The following is a 21264-nucleotide window of genomic DNA, read 5'->3' on the forward strand; positions in this document are numbered from 1 at the left end:
GCAAAACGGCACGCAAGCCAGACAACACATTTCTGATGTTTTTCTCCGCTTCATTTATTCATCATCCCTGGGGATTCTGTTTCACCATGACAATCACAAACACAACAGCCGAGCCACCCAGGGGACATGATATACTTGTAAATACGCAGCCGAGCTATTGGTAGGTGTCAGGGCTACCAGGGGAAGCATGCACTCCGTCGTCGCGGTGCCTGGTGGTGATCGTCCAGTCAGGAGCAGAACTTTCAGGATCCTCAAAACCCTGACATCGTGTAGTCCATGGCGTCCACCAAGAAATCTGCAGCAGTACGCAGCGTTTTGTTACTAGCTAGTCAATGCGGCAATGGAGATGTTGCTCAGACAGTTGTACGAACCTGCGTCGTCCTTGGAGAAGCACATTGGTGGTTTTATCCTGAAGACGTTGCCGTGCAGACCGCCTTTTCCAACTAGGATGCCAAGATCTGGTCGAACGAAAAAACGAAATTAGGGCTTGTATACAGGAACTTTTTGAGACGATGAAGGTAGGGAATGAGAGACATCACCCTTTAGTTTCTCGAACAGTACAGCAGTCTCAGCCTTGGCTGGTGTCTTCTCCTTTCTGTCAGTAACCAGCTCCACCCCAAGCATCAGTCCCCTTCCTCTCACATCTCCAATGACTGAACAGAAGCAAGACCAAGAGGATAAGTATAATTCGAATAGATTAACTCAAATTCAAGAACAGATAGTTGACCGAGTTCTCTTGGTTCAAATGGATCAGAAGATGGGAAGTTTTACTTTCATGCTTCTGCTGCAGCGATTTCAGACGCTCCACCAAGTGAGCACCAACATCTGCACAATGTGCCTGGCGTTTCTCCTTGTCAAGAACCTTAAGCACAGCCAATCCACCAGCAGAGCAAACAGGATTGCCACCAAATGTGTTAAACTGAATCTTTTGAGCCATTACGTTTGCAATCTCGGGAGTAGTGACAACTGCACCCAAGGGTAGACCATTGCCAATTCCCTGGAAACAAGAATATCCGTTAGCATTGAAAGATACTGTCAACTAAAAGTAAACCTTCAAAGTAGAGTTTTAGTCAATGTACACAAACCTTTGCCATTGTTACAATGTCAGGGATGACATCTTGCGTCTGGAATCCCCAGTAGTTACTTCCAGTGCGACCAAAACCACTTTGGACCTCATCAGCTATACAGACACCACCAGCCTTCCGAACAGTATCATAGACTGACTTCAGGTATCCAGGAGCAAGTTCAACAGCACCACCGACACCCTGCAATCGCGTTCATCAATCAAGGAGATTCCTATATGAATAAGTTCATCTGGATACAAGCTAGATTAAACCTATATTTATTCAATTTGTTAACAGTATTGTACTATAATTTTATATTGGTCATACTTGGAAAGTTTCTGCAATGAAACCTGCAACCCTTCCTGAGCTTCCATAATTTATATGTTCTTCAACTTCCTTGGCATAAGCTGCAGCATCAGACCCAAAAGCTCCACGGTAAGGATCTGGGTTCATGACATGATGAATCTCACCCTACAAAATAAGGCCAAGAATTCATTTGCAACTAACAGTTATTCGTTTGAGAAGTAGTCGTTTGCTACTGAGAAATAAATGGCTCGTGATAAGAAACAGCTTAAGCTACACTACGTCATGCTTAAACAAAATTGTGCACGGCTATACTAAAGGTTACATCTTCTCATTACAATACGACACAGCATTGCCCAAAACATAGGCAAATTAGCTAACGATATAAATCCCATCCATATACAATTGACGAAAAATACTAGGGATTTTGAAAACTTTTGTGCGTCAGTATTAATTTTAGCATCAATAAAATAAATAAAGATGTATAACAGGACCATATTTCAAGTACATTAATTGAAATACAAAAGTATTGTACTGAAAATCCCTGGTGATGTTGTACAAATAATAGGACACGCACCTGAGGAATTGGATACTTCCACGTCTGCAGACCTGTCAATCCTATTGTTCCAGCACTCCCACCGTGATATCCATTTCTCAATGCAATCATGCTGAGATTCCCGCTATACAACCGAGCCATCAACATTGCCAATTCATTCGCTTCCGTCCCAGAATTGACAAAATAAGCAACCTATATACCATCCAAAAATATGACACACTCATACTTCATTCATTCACGTTGTAGATTGTAGCTGCACTGAGAAAGGCGGTATTTTACCTTGAGATTGCCTGGCATTTTGGAGGTAAGTGCTTCAGCAAACTCCACGATGGCGTGATGCAAATATATGGTGGTTGTGTGCTGGAGCAACTTGGTCTGCTCCAACACAGCATTCACAATATCAGGATGGCAATGGCCACATGAAACCGTTACGATGCCTCCAAAGCAATCAAGGTATCTCTTGCCATGCTCATCATATAGGTACTGCATCTTCCCTTCCACGATGTTGAGCTGCCAATACAAATACAATGGGGATTATGAGGGCATCATATACTGGCATATCTTCAGACACCTTGTACATTATTTTTCATATGTTTTAGGATTTGCCACTATTCTGTGGTGGTTTCACAGACACATGGGTCTTGTAACCACTTGTGAGCAGGAGAAATGGAGTACCAACACCCCGAACCGAATCCTACATAATGATTGATGAAGTTGTGAAACATGCTCATCTACTGCAAAATCTATTCTCTTAGTATGATCAAGAATTGCTTTCACACTCCACGCGATCAAGGATACTACTTCAATATTTCGTGGCAAAACATCCCGTCTTCCACAGAGTATTATATACTACTACAGTACTACTCCCTCTGATCCTAAATTCTTGGCTCAAATTTGCCCAAATATGGATGTATCTATTCTTAAAAAGCGTCTAGATATATGTAATATTTCGACAACAATTTATGATCGGAGGGAGTACTATTTATATACTGGCATATCTTCAGACATCTTGTGCATTGTTTTTCATATTAATTTTGACCGGGGATCTTGATGGTTTGCCCCTGTTCTTTGGGGTTGCTCAGTTGCACATTTCTACACCTAAAATCGCACACTGTTTTGCAAAATGTTTTAACCGGCTCATTTTCGCTGAATACAGAATTTACAATCATGATGATCGACATAGAAATGAGTACGCCCCATTTTCTTATCTGCCACTTTGATGTTTCACTGACACATGGACCCTTGATGTTTCATTATCTGCATCAAACAGAATCTTTACATGATGAAGTTGAAACATCCTCCACTGCATCAGTTATTTATTCTCCTACTAAAAGGACTGGTTTCACACATCACGCGATTGGATTCAACGTCTCTTGGTTAAAAAATTTTATCGTCTCCTATGGGAAATCATAAACAAACCCAAAATCACAGTCACCAGGTCGAAGGAACAGAAGAGATACGAGTTTTGTTACCGGTTTCTGGTAGTAGTAGAAGAGGGAAGGGCCAAGGAACTTCTTCCTCTTCTCGAGGATCTCATCGCCGCCCATCCCCGCGTACGGACGCGGCCGGTGCTCGAACGGCGGCATTTCCGGCGGAGGCCGCGGCGCCGGCGCCGCCTCCGAGGACACCAGCCTCCGCAGCACCTCCGCCGGACACCGCCTGCGGCCGGCGGCCGCGCGGCGAAGCAGCAACGCGGCCATGGAATATTAGGTAGAACGGGACAGCCGGGAACAGAGCTGGATTTGCTCGAGGGTGGTTAGACAGACGAGAGAGAAGGGAGATTGCAGCGGTGGGATTGATTACTGGATTAGCACTGGGTGGAGGTTAGTGACAAACTGACAATGGCGGCTTGCGGCCGTAGTGGAATACGAGTTGGCGGTGACGTGGAAGAGGTTCAGATTCCGATAACTCTCGCCGGAACGGGATCTGGATGTCTGCGACGTGGATGCGCCGGGTTCACGTGTCGCTGACGTGCGGGACATGGGAGATGGAACCATCGGAATCGTCGAGTGGGGTATAGACACGGGAGGCTTGGTCTTCTGTCGTTATCGGCTTATCTATCCCACTCGAAAGCGTAGTTAGTTTTCCTTTCAGGTTTACGGTATTCGAAGTTACGCCTTCGAGCAAGCTTACTGAAGTGTCTAGCCACCATGGGCTTTGGATCCTTATTTGATCGGTGGGCTTTGGATCTTTATTAGGCCGCCAAAAAGACGACGCCATCGATTTCCCGTGATCGTTGATTCTTTCGCTGTCTGGATTGTCTCCTATTATTCCCTGGCTTCTAGATTGAGTAAAGGTGCAGAAGGGCAGCTTTTCAGTTGTATACATCAAAACGGGCCTGCAATTCAGTTGCGTCGTGAGATCGTATCAATGTTAAGTTCGGGCCTTGGACGTTCCCCAACCGTCCAAACCGCGGCCTATTTTTAAACGCTCCCGGTCCCATTTCACTCTTGGCCGCGCGCGCCGGCGCCAACCTCGATCTCTGCATGCATGTCCTGTCCCGCCTCCGCGCCCGTCCGTCTCTCTGCTTCCTGGCATCGCCTCTCGCATGTGCCACCGTTTCTCCGGTTAGCTTCCGCTCGCCGCCCCCCTGCGCCCATCGCCACCCTCTCTTCCATTGCCCCGGAGACCCCAAGAGGCCAAGCCTCTGTGGCCAGGGAGGAGGCGGAGGCGGCCACAGGAGATGGTGGGTTTGGAGCTCGGTAACAGAGGCCTCGTGCTGCGCCTGGCCCTGCTCGCTGCCCTCGCCGGCTTCGCTGCCGCCGGATTCATCTCAAGTACATCATCACATTTGACCGACTCGTAATTTCCATCTTGTGACGTGAATTCTGAATCTCTAGATCCTTAGAATCTGACCGATCTGCCGTGTGACGATCATGCAGATGAAGCGCTCCTCTCGCCCGGCGGCGCCGGCCGGAGCTTGCTGCAGACCAAGAAGGGTGGGTAGTCAATCTCTCTGCTCCCGTCTCCAATACGAGGTTTCACGTCAACTGAACCGGATGTCTGATCGATAAGGATTTCTTTCTTTCTTTTTCTGGCAGATTGCCCGGTGACCTTCGACGGCGCCAACTACACGATCATCACGAGCCGGTGCAAGGGTCCGCTGTACCAGGCGGCGCTGTGCTGCGAGGCGCTCAAGGACTTCGCGTGCCCCTACGCCGTCTACATCAACGACCCGGCCACAAACTGCGCCGCCACCATGTTCAGCTTCATCCACCTCTACGGCAAGTACCCGCCGGGCCTCTTCGCCAACACCTGCAGGGAAGGCAACAGCGGGCTCAAGTGCCCCGACGACATCCCGCAGGTCCAGCCGGGCCAGGAGGGCAAGAGCGCCGCCGCATCCGCTGTGCCGGTGGCCATGTTGACGGCCGGCGCCACGGCCTTGTCCGTGCTCATTGTATTGTCTTGATCTGTTGATCTGGTTGTCGTGGCCAGAAAGCATGTAACTGGGAAACCGTGCTTCGGTGCCGATTTCTGCTGCATGCGTATGTAAAAACTGAATTCTTCACAGGGTGGTAATTGACCGATTAACATTTTAACTGCCGTAGGTTGTTGATTTTTTTTTTCTTCACAGTGCATGAACCCATGTTGCTATGGAAAGGGGCAGAAAATTGTATGTCGGGTCATTCCTGAAGAAACATGATTAGTACACTGTTAATTTATAGATACCTAATCCATTCTGTTTTGCCAAACGGATTTGTAAAGCTTGTGGTTGTTAAACTGTGCTGCGCTAAATTTATTTATAAATTATTGCAACAAACTTAGCCATGGGAAGTAAGAAGTTGCTTACCAAAAGATTGACAAAAGATGGTTGAGTAAACGGGATCACGGTAATCCATGGGGATTACGGCTTAGTGAACATCAAGTGAATGAACCCATGTTGTTATCCAAAGGGCTAGAAATCTGTATGCCGTGTGCTTCCTGGAAAAGCAATACGTTGCTAATTTATAGATATAGCCCGTTGTCAAAAGGATCTGTAAAGCTTATGGTCGTTAAATCGTGCTGTGTTTAACTTAGCAATAAACTATTGCAACAAACATAAGAAAGTAAGAATTTGCTCACCAAAAGATCAAATTGACAAAAGATGGTTGAGTAAACAAGATTATGGTAATCCATGACAATTCAATATTTCGATTTCAAACAAGCTGGGAATAAATTCCTGTCTCCAAACTAGTCCTAGTATCTTTTCATGAACCAGCAAAGCGACCATCACAATTGTGAGCCCGTTATCTGAAAGTGTTCAAGAAATACATTTTATTATTTTAGATATATAAATGTGGTTCAATAGCAACCAGAAATGTTAAGCTAAAAAAATATCAAATTTATGAAAATACCTTTAATCATCTTTATTTAGCGAGTGAGCGGTTACAGCCTTACAGGACACACATCTATGATATTCTAAATTAAATTATTCAGTGAGCTTCCTAAGAAATTGGATAATCAAATATTAACAATATCATAAATCTCGAATTTGATCTCTTATCCTATTTGCCGTAGTCAAAATTAGTTATTGTAAGAGTTTATGAATCTACATATATATAGTCTCTATAATGCAACTCTCCAACATGTGGTCACATAGTGCTCTATCTTCGATTTTGGTTTCCATCCGTAACTCTTTTCTCTCAGAGGCATCGTTAGGCAGTGAGCAAAACCAGGGGGATTGGGAGGAACTGAGGAGAAAATGAACTACGGTCTATTCCATTCCCTTTGGATCAGGGTAGGGGTGAGTTCAAAGGATCAAGCCCACTAGTTTTCCATGCACCAAGTTAGACTTGGGCTTGGGTGGTCCGGGCCGAGCCCGGGACTGAATTTTGCATCCAAAGCCCAGGCCGGAAGCCTGAAATATGTTAAAATAAATATATTTTCTGAAAAATAGGTATAAAAATCATTCCTTGATCCCAAAATATTTATTTTAATGCTAAAGGGCCATTTTCTCAAGTTTCAGGCCTGGACGGACCCGGGCTTTGGGTTTTCCACCGGACTTTATGAAGCCCGTCCTGGGGTTTGCCCAGGTCTACACAAAGTTAATATAGAGGACCAAGTGATTTATATTATTTCATTATGAGTGTTTTTTATATCGTACTATGTGGATGGAATTTGCTTTCGTTGTGTTCAACAAAGGGCAGTCGACACATGTTCGAGGTTACAAGTGTATAAACCTATGGATCTCCTGCTAAGTCATAGCGGTAAACCTCGATGTTGATTACTCTGGATGTTCAAATCGGAGAATACATTGCATTCGGAGGCCAGCTCAAGGTCTCTTCACACGCGTGTACATTGGAACTTGGCGTAGTAGTGAGCCATGGAAGTTGGTTGAATGTCGATTACAAACAAAGAACGGGGAAAAGCAAGAACCAAGTTCCACAGGTTCCTAAAAAACTAGAGACGCGTCAATTGGGAGTTTCAGAGGCTAACATCCATTTGACAATCTGTCTCGATGATAACTTGGTGAAATCTCACAGGCTCCATCCACTGCCTTCTGTCGCTTAGTAGTGACATCTAGACCTGAGTGGTCAGATTTTTCCGTCGAATGGTTCCAGTTATAAAATCTGGTCTCCCTGGTACAAATTAGCATACCGTACACATCCGTATGTTTATGTGATAGGGTGCGGCTATATTTCAGACGCCGGATTTTTAAACGAAATGCTTAAATCTCAGTTGACGAACCAGATTTGTCGGATTAAGCCACTTCGTTATTTTCTTTTCATCGCGCGGTCCAAATCTTAAAGCACCAACCATATCTTGAACAAAATGCTTAAATTGGATGACTTAGATAAAGACGCGTGGATGTCCCGTTGTTCACCCGGGAAGGACGCAACACGACACGCGCTTGCCATTGTTTCGCTTTTCCACACACACACACATACAAGTAAGCACGGATCGACACCGTCGCATCACCTCGACAAGAAAAGCCGGGACTCTATACTCCCTGCCGGCCGCCGCTGGTACGTGCACGCTAGTAGTGCTGTACGTACAAGAAAGAGACGTACGTACGTACCACGTACGCAGTCACTGGCGGTACGACGACTACACGTGGCCGCGTGGGCCTCTTCAGTGTTCGACGGCAAAAGCCAGGACGTGAAAAAAAAAATACACTTTTGGACTTTTGGTGTACCGCACAAGATGAACTATAGTACTCCGTATAGAACATCGCGTGCAGTGCCAATGAATGCGATGTAATTTCGCGGATAGAAACATGCAACGCGGAGTTGTACTACCCAATGTCGCCCGAAAAAAAATGGCATGTCGACGTTAATCCGACGTGTGGGGCTCGGCGGGCGCGGCGCGGGGGGGCCTCCGGTCGGTCGGGTGTCAGGCCGGAGGGGCCAGCCAGTGACTCATGCATCGCCCATGCCAGCGCAATCGTATTCAGACCGCGTTCCCTCTCCGTCGGGCGCGGCGCGGGCCACCCTCGGCGCCGGTGCAGGGCCGGGAGACTAGCTAGCTAGATCCGACATTTGTTAGACGCCCCCATGCGGCCATGCCGCGGCTCGATGGTGCCGATCGATCGTGCCACTTGCCAGGCGTCGCGCGCCATGCCCCCGCCCCGCTGCTGCGTTCGTGGTTTCCTTTTCCACCACGTACCGCGAGACTCGCGCTCGAGCCCTTTTTGGACTTGTCCTCGTTCGTTGCCGACTCTCGCAGTCTCGCCTAGCTTTGCTTTGCTCGACCGGGTCGTTCCCGGGAACAGACGGGGGCGTCCTGCACAGATGTTCCTCGAAAAGCTCGTCAGATTCCTGCGCTGCCCACGATCTGTTGTTCTTCATCAGCGTGCCTGACGGGTTTGGCTGGCCTAGCTAGCTATATTTCACGCTCTGACGCTCGCATGATGCACCGGCGCAGCCGTCTGATCCAGTTGCTGGTCCAGACTCCAGAGTCCAGACTAAAATGTGAAGGAACAGCGAAAGTGACAGAAGTGTACGTCCTCTGGCGATCGTCGGGACTACCATCTCATCACCGCACCCTGTCTGTCTGCCCCGCCGGCCGGCCCCTACAGAGAAGCAGCTGGGGCGGCCGGGGGCGGATTCGCCTTTTATGAGCAGAGCAGCTGCTGGCCCCTGCGAGATCGGTGCCCGGCCGGATCCCACGGTTGGTTGGATCTCGCCTCGCGACACCGACAGCGATGCCCGTCCGCCCGGGCCTGTACAGTACTAGTACTAGTACCAGTACCACCGCCGGCCGGCCCGGGGTGACCCCCTGCTGTCCGGCAAGTGGATCGCCCGCCACCTGCCAACCCAACCGCCGCCCGGTACCTACCTGCAACCGTAAACTCACTCGTAAGCACACAGATCATCCCCATGGCCTCGATCCTCTTCCGGCCACGTCTCTGACTCTGCCGCTCTGCAGATGCCCACACGTAAGAGCAGTATACTTACATCGAACGCACACCAAAGCACGCGTTTCTCGTGCATGTATTGTAACCACCACTCCAAGCTGAGGGAGGAGTATACTAAATTAGCACTTCAAGGACACTTGCTTCAAATCACAAGCACTAGGCGCCGGCCAAGTAAATTAACTAGCGGGTTCACTTGTGTGAGCCTTGCGGCTCGCCGATGTGTTGACCTGACCGACTGACTGACTGACTGACAGGACAAGGCAGGCACATTTCTAGGAGAGCCTCGGACACGCCTCCTCATTACGCGGGCACCGGCCTAGCCCCTGGCTTCACATCACAGACAGGGAAGTTTGTTTCCTCCCCAAATCGCTCCCACACCGAGACCATTTCCCGCCCGGCCGCCTGCTCGTGGTGGATCTTCTTCAGCTCTCCTTTCCACGCACGAGCCTGAACCTTTCTTTCCAGGGTTTTGGAACTCATAAATAAAACCGCTCCTGCGTCTCTCTCTGCCGACTGATCATCCATCGGAGCCGGCTAATAAATTCCCCTCTTCTCAGGCTCAAAACTTGTGTGCAGATATTGCACGTTCTCCTGCACGGTTTCTCTTTCTTGAGCCATTTCCTAAGCGTCTGGGTTTTCTACTATAGTAGCACCGCCAAGGTGTGGAAAAATGTGCGGTTAATCAGTAGTCCTGCCGTGCCATTAAGATAATCGTCCTGTTCGATGAGCAGGATTTTGTAATGAGTACTCGTACAGCCCCCAGAGATTTCGAGAGCAACGACTTGGATATACCTGCACAGTTCCTGAGATTTGAGACCACGATGTAGCTAGGACAAAAAAGGCTACTGTACATATAGCACGAGCTTTGCAGATGCATCCTTAATTCTGAAATGCAAATCAACTTGCGTATCAGCGTATCTCTGTGGAACGGGTGACCCTGTCGAGAACAAAAAATTAGCAGAAAACACTACTGTACGATAGTGCATGGCCAGTTACACTTTCAGGCATATCCAATCAAGCTTACGACAAAGTGGTCTTCTGAGTCGTATCAGCCAAAATTAGCCGATGAGAGTACGATTATACTATATCCTGTTGTCGATCCTTTCTGTCTCCAACTCTAAGTACATGAATCTCAACTTTTGGTTGCTAATCGGATGGTTCTCACATTTCTAAACTGTCATATCGACGACGACTAATTAATCAAGAGGGGATCCGACGCCACGGTCGATTGTGTGGAGATCTCGTAGTAACTGACACTTCGTGGAGCCCCATGCATGTATCGAGAAGCCCCACTCCGGGCCAAAATGTTTGACCCTCTAGGTACAAGCAATGTTGCACCTTTTCTTTTTTGACAATTTTTAGGTTGTATCGAACAACTCCAACGATTTGACTCTGTCCATGATATCTGCACACGTACGCCCGCTCGCCCGCACGAGAGGTTCTTCATTTTATATGTTGCACGTTGCTCCAGATACCTTTACCACACGTAGTTTTTTCTTCAAAGTTAGCAGTACAGGTTTACTGTGAGATCTCTCCTTTTTAAGGGGGAAAAAACAAAGGAGACATCATAAATAGACAGTGCATGGTCGTCGTTAAGCTAGCTTGTCCATTGGAGAACAGAGACAAAAGCGATCTACAAAAACAACACCTCTAGCTAGCTAGGGGATGCATCTCAATCTGAGAGCAGTTACAGCAGGACGCGTCTACAGGCTAGGAATTGGACTACAGTACAGTACATATAGCTAGCAGTGCACTCAGCTCATAGAAGCATCATCATATATGTCGACCTCTACTAACCCCGGTGCACTTGTCCATCGAACATGTTTCTAAATGGTCGAGGGCTTTTGTGATTACCTCAGAAACAAACAACAGTACATAGCAGGAGATGGAAGAGCATTCAGGAAGGAAAATAAACAAGAAAGCCACACTGAAAAATGCTATGTCTCTCTTGTCATCATCTTCTCTTCTCTTTTTTCTTGTCTGCTCAATCCTCATCTCCCTCTTGACTCTTCGTCGGCCGATGAATCTAATGTATATAGAGAGAGCGCTACTAGCCTACTTATAGGTAGGATAACCGGCCTCAACGGAGAAGGCTCCGGATGATCTCGGCCTGGGGGCTGTTGTCGTCCAGCGTCGACATGAGCTCCGACAGCCGCTCGGACAGGTCATCCACCTCCTGGTGGAGGTTCTTGATATAGCTGCAAGTCTCCTTGAGCAGCTTCGAAGCCGACGACTGCACATAATGGGTCACCAGTCTCAGGAACAATATAGAAGAAAAAACCCCGACATTACTTAATTCTTGTCAGAGTTTGCTGCATTGACGAAATGGGCAGAGTCGCAGCTGCCGGTGTAAGAGACGTACCCGGCTGGCGGTTCTGCGGCGGGATGACTCCGGGAGGAGCGCCTGTAGCTTGGAGATGAGCTCGGTTATCTCTTCGTCGGTGATCCTTCCGCGGCGGCTCGACATCTCTCTCCGGCCGGCGAGCGGATAGATGAGCTATATAGAGAGAGCTTTGGACTCTCTCGATCGCCTCTTGCGGGCCTCTCTTTCTTGCGTACTGGCTACGCTCTTCGGCGGATGTGTGTAGCCTTGGAACTTGGCGAGCGATTCAACTGATGAAGCGAGTGCGTGCTGGTTGGGGAGAGCAGAGCAGGGCGAACAGAGCAGCTAGCTCAGTCGGTCAATCGGAGTGGCTATTTGGAAGGAGATGGGGGCAGAGAGCGTATAAATAGGGAGGACCGGAGGAGGGGCTGATGGGCCCGCCGCGCCTTCTGTTCGGCCCAGATATTCGGTAGTGGGCGAAAAAATGCTCAGTCCCGGCCCATGGGCTCCAAGTACACCCGCATGACCTAAGGAGTCGTGCCAAGGCCTTCAATAACTTCTTGTCACGTTTTTTTTTCCTTTCTAGAAAGAAACCTTCTTATTACGATTTTGAACCAGCAACGGCAGTGTTGATCTCCGTTACCTGCAAATTTATCTCTAAAGAGCAGCTGAATCATATACTCCATCCGTACAACAAAAGATGTCTCAAGTTTGACCAAATTTAACAAACTTGAGAGGAAGGAAGGAGTACTTAAGCTTAAGCAATCTCCTCCTCGACTCACAGTACAGCGATCTGTTGATTGCAAGTTTTAACACACAGTACGTACCGCTGTGAAATCGGTGTAGCCTTTCTAGTAGTACAATAAATGGCCGGTGTTGACTTTGGGCAGCAAGCACGACAAGAGCCAAAGGCTCAAGGTAGGCCACTAGCCCACTACTCAAAGGTGACAAGCTAGATCACGGTCCTTCTAGGCCGTGTCTCTAGCGAGAATGGACGAAGGGCTCGTTGCCTCCTGTGTGGGGACTGGGGACTGGCTGACGAGCCTTGAATCTTTGGTGCGGCGTACGCGATCTTTTTTAGCATCTATACGATCTTTGGGACTATAGCAAGCAAGACGGTGCCATCACCTAAAGGACCCACATATAGTGGCTTAAATTAGAAAGATTCAGGTCAGTTAATTTCCTGTATTTTTCTAATCTAGCCATTATAAGATGTGACACACACTTTGACAGTGGAGGAACTGAAGTGATCATCCTTTAAACTGACTTCCCTGAATTGCTAGGCGTTTGGATGTTTATACTCACGTTTACACATGGGCGAATACAACTATTGGTCGGGAAAAAGCAAGCGCACAAAGGCCACAGGTACTTCCTCCGTTACATAATTCTTGTTGAAAAACTACATGTATCTAGATGCTTTTTAGAAATAGCATATCCATTTTTTGACAAATTTGAGACAAGAATTATGAAACGGAGGGAGTATTAGGTAAATTTTAAGTCCCTTTTTGTTGCGTAAACTGAATTCCGGTTTTCGGGAGAACCGCTATATATACGACCAACTTTGTCTGATTTCTGTACAACAGTCAATGTCTACAGTTCATTACATATGCCATGTGGTCTAGATGGAAGATCCGACAACGTTTTATCGTACGCAAAGCAGAATTGAATTTCCACCACCACCGGTGGTGGCTCCTGCCGTAGCCACGCGCGAGCTAAAACCCGGGGGTGGTTTAATCGCTCTGCAGCGGCAGCTGTGCGTGGGCCCTGCCGTCCTACTCCAAGGAGCCCACCGGTTTCCCCGAGGGAGTCGGGCGCAGACGCTGCCCAATGGGAAAAAAAGTGCATGGGCGATGGGTGCAGCGCGCAGTGCGTGCGACCCCAGCTAGATTGATGCCGCGTGGACGTGCATTGCATCGGACGGCAGCTCGAATCGACTCGGCCCTGTGCTTCCCGTCGGCTCCGCATTGCAGGATGGCTCGGCTCCACATTGACTCAGCTCATTGAAGTCCACGGAGACAACGCCAAATAACACCGAGATTCGGTCATCTGTTACACCAACTCTGGCCCATTTATTCACTCCCAAATTAACGAAAGACGGACAGAAATAGGGGATTCGATTGTGTGCAGGAGGACAACACAAGCTAGAGAGTAAACATCAAGAGAGAGAATTAAACCATGATGAAGAGCTCGTCGCTGCTCGTCCTCCTCGTGACCATGGCATCGGCCATCGCCGCCGCCGCCCAGGCTCCGCGACATGGTGGACTAGGCCTTCTGCGCTGCCGCCCTGCGCTCCACGGACCGGCACGCGCACCTGCTCCTCGCCACCTCCCGGGTGGCCGCCACGTCGGCCATGACGCGGTGACCGCGGTCTGAGGGCAGCCCCAGTGCCGGCGACGCCCACGACGGGCTGGAGGCGTGCGCGTTCCTGTACGGGGTGTCGTCGGTGCCGATGCTGCGGCTGCTGCGCGTGGGAGCCGGCCAGGTCGCTGCTGCTGCTGACGTCTCGTATTCAACATGGACTTCGACGAGCTGAATCAATGTGGAGCCGAGCCATCCTGCGATGCGGAGCCGACGGGAAGCACAAGGCCGGGTCGATTCGACATGCCGTCCAATGCAAGACGCGTCCACGCGGCATCAATCTACCGCTGCACCCATCGCTCATGCAATTTTTTTCCGCCCAATGGCATCTTGTCGTCACATCATGACATCAGGACCAGAAAAGAGAAAACGAAAAGTGGCATCACCGCAAAGAGGAGAGATGATGCGGCCCACGGGCCACGGACGATGAGGACGAGAGGATAGATCCCTATATGGGCGTAGCGTATCTCGTCTGGATACTCCCGGCCGAAACAAATGGTCCATCCGGCCATGCGTGAAACAAACAAAATTCCTCCATCGCCCTGGCAGATGCCCCTGCGATGGCATGTGAGTAGACCGGTGGAGTAGATAAGTGACATGACTGGTCAGAACATGAAGTGATGTACTGTACTTCATAAGCAAGTGTGTTTATATGACGACATGTTTAGATGATGGCCAAGCTCTGCGGCATACGGCTTTGTACTGAACTGAATTACAGCAAGCCGTAGCTAGTATGACAATGGAATTGGACACCACAACTTGCACAAAGTGCAGAAACATGAATCTGTTGCATCGTCATGCTGCCAAGAATCAACGTGCGGCTGGCATTTGTGAGTCCATAGACAACTGACATACACGCGACAAAGTTGGAAAAATGTGTAACCCTGAACCGTGGTTATTTGTGATCATCTCAGCTTGTGAGAGAGAAGAACCGTTGAGCTGAGTACTGACCTTTACGACCTCGTCAGTGTACCTGTCCTGACATGGCCACATGCACCGTCTTGTACTCTTGTGGCGCAGGCGCAGCACGGGCCGAAAGGCGACGGGACTCCTAGGACGATTTGGTGCGTGGATCCGCACTGTGCTGGGCCGCTGCGGCTGACCGGAGACCGAGAGAGCTCGAAAACTTCACCAGTAACACTGATTCAATGACTGTCCGCTGATTGTGCAAGCGGTACGCGCCCCGCGGGTTCCCCGCCGGCCGGCCACGCGAAGCGAATCTCCGATGTGATCTCGTCAGATGTCAAGACGAAATAGAGCCGAGCCTAGCGTCGATTTCAACAGAACAGACCTCGAGCCACACCCATTTCACAAAATGAACTTGGCACGAAATTATTTCACACATCTAACCTTTTTGCTCCGCGCCAGACGGTGCGGCGCTATCCTCCATAGCTCAACGTCTCTCCGCGAGGCGCTGTCCTCTGCCAACGTGGCCAGTCTAGGCCCTACATGCAGTTGTGTAGCGCTCAAGTCACGGGCGCTATACCCACGGGTTTCGCGTCTGAGACCTGGGTGCTATGGTATTTAAAATTTGAGAAATATATTTTTCCAGGTACGTTTTCCTCGGGAGAACAACCAAATTTTCCAAGTCCACGTGCTTCGCGCCTAGACGTTGGGCGCTACTATTCCTCTCCTGCAAAGCGAGCGCGTGCCCTCTTCCAATAAATTCGGCAAACCAGTTATTCCCAACTCCCGAGTATTATGAGAATACCGCCGACTGCTCTCCCCCCCAACCCCCCAAAAAGGATCATTAGTAATTGCATCATGATTAATTGCTTGATATCTCATCTTTGGCAGCCGCAAGTGAAACGTACTCAAGCCTACGCTTTTGCATGCATAGGCTTGAGTATAGAGGCTATGCATGCGTCTGTTTCTCTTAATTGCTTTGGCAGGTGAAACACCATGTGAAATTTGCTGATTACCTCATACGCCTATGCAGATCTCTATTTTTTTCCTTCTCGTAACTGCCCCAGCATTTAGATCGTGAGAAGAAACGCCCCACACCTGCCCCTTTTCTCCTCTTGCAGAAACAAACGCGATTATTTTGCCCGGTTAGTTGCCATCCACGCCTGCACTTAAGTTAGGTCGTTAATTTCTTCGACAATTGAAACTGCAAGTTGATTTTTTCTGCGATTTCCTGCAGTTAGTGCGCGGTACGGTTGCCTGTGAAGCGTCTATAGCGTCCAGCTCTCAGGCGTGAGGCCTTTGAGTATAGCGCCCCTGAATCAGGCGCTACACACACTTGTGTGGGACCTGGACTGGCCACGCTGGCTGGGCTTCGCCATGCTGGTAGGAGATAGCATCTACGGATTAGGCGTTGAGCTATGGACTATAGCGCCCCTGTGTCGGGCGCTGAGCAAAAGGGTTAGATCAGTGAAATAGTTTCGCGCGGAGTTCATTTTGTGATTTTGTTTTTTCACGAGGTCTATTTTGTCGAAATCAACGAGCCTAGCTCGGGCCAAGACGCTTCACGTGAGTTACAGAACCAGACCTGATCTGAATTCTGAAATCGCAACCGTATTCTATAGAGAAACTCTGCTCCCACTAATTTGCGTTTCTTCTCGGTCAGAGGAGAAGCATGTGAATACAAGAGGCACGTAGAAACCTCCGCCGGTAGGCAATAGCCAATAGCCAGCGGTGATGAATGAATGGATGGGAGAGGTCGGTGAAAGCGAAAACCCTGACTGCAAAACTGCTGCAGACAGTACAAGGCAAGGCAACGCAGTACCACGGGAGAGTAGTATCTAGCCAGGGCTCACTCTGACTTTGCTCTGCCCTGAATCCACATGTGCTGATAATTACTGGCAGTCCCTTGGTCCTGCCTCACAATTGTTGCTGTTGGGCTCCTCGGGAATTCAAGAAGGTGCCACAGGACAAACATGGCGTCGTCCACCCTAGCGTGTCCATCTCCCCTGAACTCTGAAGGAAACACACGAGCTTCGCTTCTTTCTTACATTCAGAATTCACAAAACCACAACGAACGAGAGAAGACAGAACATCATGTACTTTTTGTAGAGCACAAATCTTGGCCCAAGTAGAAGCAAACACTACTGTTAGAATCTATATATAACACGTCATCCAATTTCATGCAAGATGCAATGTAAGATGGATGTTGCAGAATTACCAAGCATTGCCATACAAAAAGAGGCATGTATGCTCTCCGGACTAGACGCATTCGAGACACACCGATCATCCATGTTTTCCCCCTTACGCCATTTTAATGACATATGCGTTGCTTGCATGATGCTGATGCGGAATAGTATCTAACCGGTGAAAAAGCTAAAACAGAACATGCAAAACCAATCAGGTGGTGTGTTTTCACCTTCAAGGGCCTCAATCAATGAACAAAGCGAACTTATGAGAAAATTACTATAGACAAACAGAGTCAATAGGTAGAAGGGTCGACAACACAAGCAAAAGTTCTGAGTCACTAAGCTAATGTTTGGTTCTAGAGCGAGGTGGAATGTAATGGGACGGTTCTATTAATAAAGGAATGAAATGTAATTAAACTGTTCTACTTTTCTATGTACTAGGAACCAAACACTAAATCACTGGTTCCACTTAGAACCAACTCATGCCTACATTTTTTAGAAATGGGATGGTTAGAAATATCTGGGGAATATTCTCTTTTGAGGAACCATATGGTTCCATTCAACTTTTTTATGTTCTAAGAACCAAACGCAGAAATCATCTCAGCTTTTGGAACCATTCCATGACATTCCACTTCACGATCTCAACCTAAATGGCCCACAAAAGGCAACATTCATTACCATCTAGTCATAGTTCAACTTCAAATTTTGAAATTAATCCTAGTTGCTCATTCCATCAAAAAGGAAAGCACTCAAACTCGACTCGATAGACTAAATCAAACATCAGTTCATGGAAATATAAACAAAAGTATCAAGTCAAACCAAATCCACGGCGAGACATAAAAACTAAAACTAGAACACATCATTAACTCAAGTGAGCATCTGATAGCATACAACCATTAAAATCACAAACATGAAAACAACATATAATTATTAAGTCATAAGGTCACAACACAATTCAAGAAAGGCATATATCATGAAGCAAATTGGATTAAAAAATAAACCATGAATATAAGTCAAGACATTCATAATTGGTAAACATGCGGATGAATTTCATCATAACAGGCCGTTCATCAAAATGGAAAGTGTTCTTGAAGTTTTTCTAGAGTATTAATATACCATTGTTTTTGCATAGTCTTGTATTTTCAAAATTACGAGTTGTTGATCCAAATAAGAATGTATTAGGAAGGAGAACAAATGTATCAGAACTCAAAGAATACATTAGGCTGCTTCCACTCAACGGATGTTCGGTCAAAGTATAAAATTGGGCAGAAGGCGGAAATCCCTATGAAGAATCAGGGGCGAAGCAATTGAAATGGTTGCCTTTGTGCATACTATCGTCCTTCATAATATCCACTGCATTAATTTTTTATTGAGCAGACTCAGCAACCCATCACGGCGCAATTATAAACGAAATTCCCGGATGTTTGCGTGGCAACAAAATTCCAAACAGGCGGTTGCTCATTAGGGATCCATGAGTGAATCTCAATTTAGCCACCAACAAAAGTACTTGGACCTCCAATAACAATCAGCCGGTCACCACAAGCTCGAAAAGCAAGGCCCCACCCATTCATTGACATAGACCGTTCATGCAATTTCCCGAGAGTGATCCACTTATTGTTGACGTTGCCATATCTCTTCACATCATTCTCACTGTAATCAGCTGCATAAAGTTGGTTCTTGACAACTGCAATGAGCGGAGGGGAACCTGTCAGTCCTTATAGGCCCTCAGACATGTTCTCAATGACTCTCCAAGATTGCAGCCTGAAGTCATATTCCTCACCACATGTCAACACCTGGTCGTTGTTCGTAACACCACCGAGCACATAGAACTTGCCATCCATGAACACCCTGGAACACATCTTCCTAGCTGTACTCATGCTGGGAAGGTGCGTCCAAGTATGTGTCTCAGAGTCATACATCTCTGCAGAGCTCAATATCTGTCCAGAAGAATCAATGCCCCCTGCCACATATGCCTTTTCACTGACACTTGTTGAACCAAACAAGCACCGCGGTGAGTTCATCGGATCAACCTGTGTCCATGAGTTGGTTAGGATGCTATATCTGAAGACAATGTGAACCAACCCAAAAACGAGCAGTTCAGTGCCCACGGCAAGTGACTCCTTATCGGAGAACATGAAGCATACATCTGGTGGCATCTTAGGCACTTGAATCCAACGCTTGCGATATGGGTCGTAAGCGTCCCACTCCAGGGCATTGCAAGAGAAGTAGACCCAATACTCCACCATACCATTTTGCCGCCTTTGGCGGTAGATCTCACCGTTGCGCACAAGTGAATTGAAATCCCAGTTCACGGAGGCCATCGAGCCATAGTCTGACCTTGATAGCCGGATGAGGCAGTTGATGGACAGGTCACGGCCAATCTCGCCAATAAGATTGCTTCCAGCACCATCTGGCTCTCCACTCCCTGAGGAGGCTTGGCCGCTGGAGTCATTGCTCTCGGAGACGTTCAGCAGATCAGAAGTAGACTTGATGCGCTTTCCGCCACCGCCATATACCTCCTCCATATCTTCATCTTCAAAATCTTCTGGTTCCCGGCGCTTGCCGGTGAGGACATCGCGCTCGAGATATTTTCCTTCTAACGTCATGCTTTGCTCCCTCCCACTCTTCAGAGCTTGGTCCAAAAAAGGGATAATCTTGGCTAATCTCCTAACTGTGATCTGCAAGAGCGAATTTACAGGCGAGCGAAAGTAAGCGAGGATGAGACTAACAAGAACGAAACGATCAAGAGCAGGGGAAAGCATTTGAGATATGAGAAGATCGTTGAATAAAATAAGGCATAAAAACAAACTTTCCACCGAGAACCCAACTAGTCTCCCACAAATCCTTTCCCCCCCCCCCCCGCCCCCCACCCCCCACCAAAAAAAAGAAAAGAAAAGAAGACTAATCTCTCAACCTCACAACAACTCAGATAACACAAGTCCAAGCCGCCCAAACACGACGAAGATTGAAGAAGACGATGAAGAAAAATCATAGAATGACACCTAAACGAACCCGTGAGACCACAAACCCAAAAATTGTCCCCTGAAATATCGTGGGCCGCTGCCTATAGAAATCCCCTCCCCACCAATTCCTTATGCTGCTCCCTTCTCTCTCTCTCTCTCCCTCCCTCCTACCATATGTGCAGGGAAGAAAAGTTTTATACATGTAGAGATAGATGAATCTATGTATTGCTGCCACTTGGTTACAACTTCCCCATCTAATGCTTCTGACCGCCTATGCCCCTCCCTCCGTCTCCGCTCTTTTAGTTTGTGTGTATGTGCTGCTCTCCCCTCTTTCTCTCCCACCTCCCCTATCTCATATGTAGGAGTATTTTTGGAATCAAGATTTCCCTCTTGTTTTATTTCTTTCCTTTTTTATTCCTTCAATTTTTTGGTCCCACCCTCTTCCCTCTCGTCTGTTTTGGCTCATTGGAATTAGAAACAGACATGCTTCTAAAATAGAAAGGAGGAAGCGACCACCGGCTAGCTCGCCTGAAGCTGAGGTGGATTCTCCTCTTCCTCCTCCCTTGCTGGTTGGCTGGATGTACTTATACACAAAGGGTGTATGTCTTCCATACATCTATCTCTCTTTCTTCTCAGTTCTCACCGTTCGCCTAGCGGCTGATTGGCAGTGCTTATACAAGTTACCTAGAAACTTGAGAGAATATTTTATCTTTCCTTTATTTCTATCCTTGTATTATATGAGGCTATTTGCTCGTCTTTTGCATGACATGTTTCAAACAACTACGAGTTGTTTTAACCACCTTGTTATGCTATGAAAATGTGTTCAGTATTGTACATATTCATTTTCTTGCACTGACACTACTATCAATATTTTTTTGGAAAACAACTATCTATTGTTTGACTCGAGCAATTACCTTTTTCTCGCGGAACGAGTTTGTGCAAAAATGGTCTTAGATAAGAGTTAATTTCACCAAATTAAAAGGTTTTTTGTGTACTTGTAAAAATGACATATTTGCTTTTTCTTCTGTGGAAATAAAAATGACACATTCAATGTACAAGCTATTGCAATACTAGGCATGTTGAGAAACGGTTTCAACATATACCGTGAAAATCGGCGCGGCTCATTACGTTTCATTAGTTCCTACTACATATAAGCAAAACATGGTACGAAGTTATGAACAACCGGTTTCAGGGTTGACGGAAATACATTTTTTCAGTGGCGTCGGGCAAAACTAGGACCGTTCAAGGCTGTTTCAGTATGTACAATCA

General features: G+C 47.5%; 4 protein-coding genes across 4 annotated transcripts; 1 reads left to right on the forward strand and 3 right to left on the reverse strand.

Annotated features, from left to right (window-relative positions):
* Positions 1-27: 27 nt before the first annotated feature.
* LOC100846647 (alanine--glyoxylate aminotransferase 2 homolog 1, mitochondrial) lies at positions 28-3782 on the reverse strand. The gene is made up of 9 exons (XM_003558657.4): positions 3396-3782; positions 2203-2433; positions 1945-2115; positions 1392-1535; positions 1086-1265; positions 772-997; positions 540-653; positions 372-458; positions 28-295 (listed from the first exon to the last, which is right to left on the reverse strand). The coding sequence occupies exons 1-9, from the start codon at positions 3621-3623 to the stop codon at positions 252-254; spliced, it is 1425 nt and encodes a 474-aa protein (XP_003558705.1). The 5' UTR covers positions 3624-3782; the 3' UTR covers positions 28-251.
* Positions 3783-4393: 611 nt separating this feature from the next.
* On the forward strand, positions 4394-5596 carry LOC100835912 (GPI-anchored protein LLG1). The gene is made up of 3 exons (XM_010231947.3): positions 4394-4700; positions 4806-4862; positions 4965-5596. Exons 1-3 carry the CDS (start codon positions 4607-4609, stop codon positions 5330-5332), a joined length of 519 nt encoding a protein of 172 aa, XP_010230249.2. The 5' UTR covers positions 4394-4606; the 3' UTR covers positions 5333-5596.
* Positions 5597-10842: 5246 nt separating this feature from the next.
* Positions 10843-11953, reverse strand: LOC100821143 (transcription factor ILI3). The gene is made up of 2 exons (XM_003558659.4): positions 11622-11953; positions 10843-11492 (listed from the first exon to the last, which is right to left on the reverse strand). Exons 1-2 carry the CDS (start codon positions 11724-11726, stop codon positions 11340-11342), a joined length of 258 nt encoding a protein of 85 aa, XP_003558707.1. The 5' UTR covers positions 11727-11953; the 3' UTR covers positions 10843-11339.
* A 6458-nt stretch (positions 11954-18411) lies between these two features.
* On the reverse strand, positions 18412-19638 carry LOC100836220 (F-box/kelch-repeat protein SKIP11). The gene is given in 1 exon segment (XM_010231948.1): positions 18412-19638. A coding segment is annotated over 1 exon segment (1227 nt).
* Between the last annotated feature and the right edge of the window lie 1626 nt (positions 19639-21264).

The sequence above is a fragment of the Brachypodium distachyon genome, chromosome 1, assembly GCF_000005505.3.
Source record: "Brachypodium distachyon strain Bd21 chromosome 1, Brachypodium_distachyon_v3.0, whole genome shotgun sequence".
Taxonomy (NCBI): domain Eukaryota; kingdom Viridiplantae; phylum Streptophyta; class Magnoliopsida; order Poales; family Poaceae; genus Brachypodium; species Brachypodium distachyon.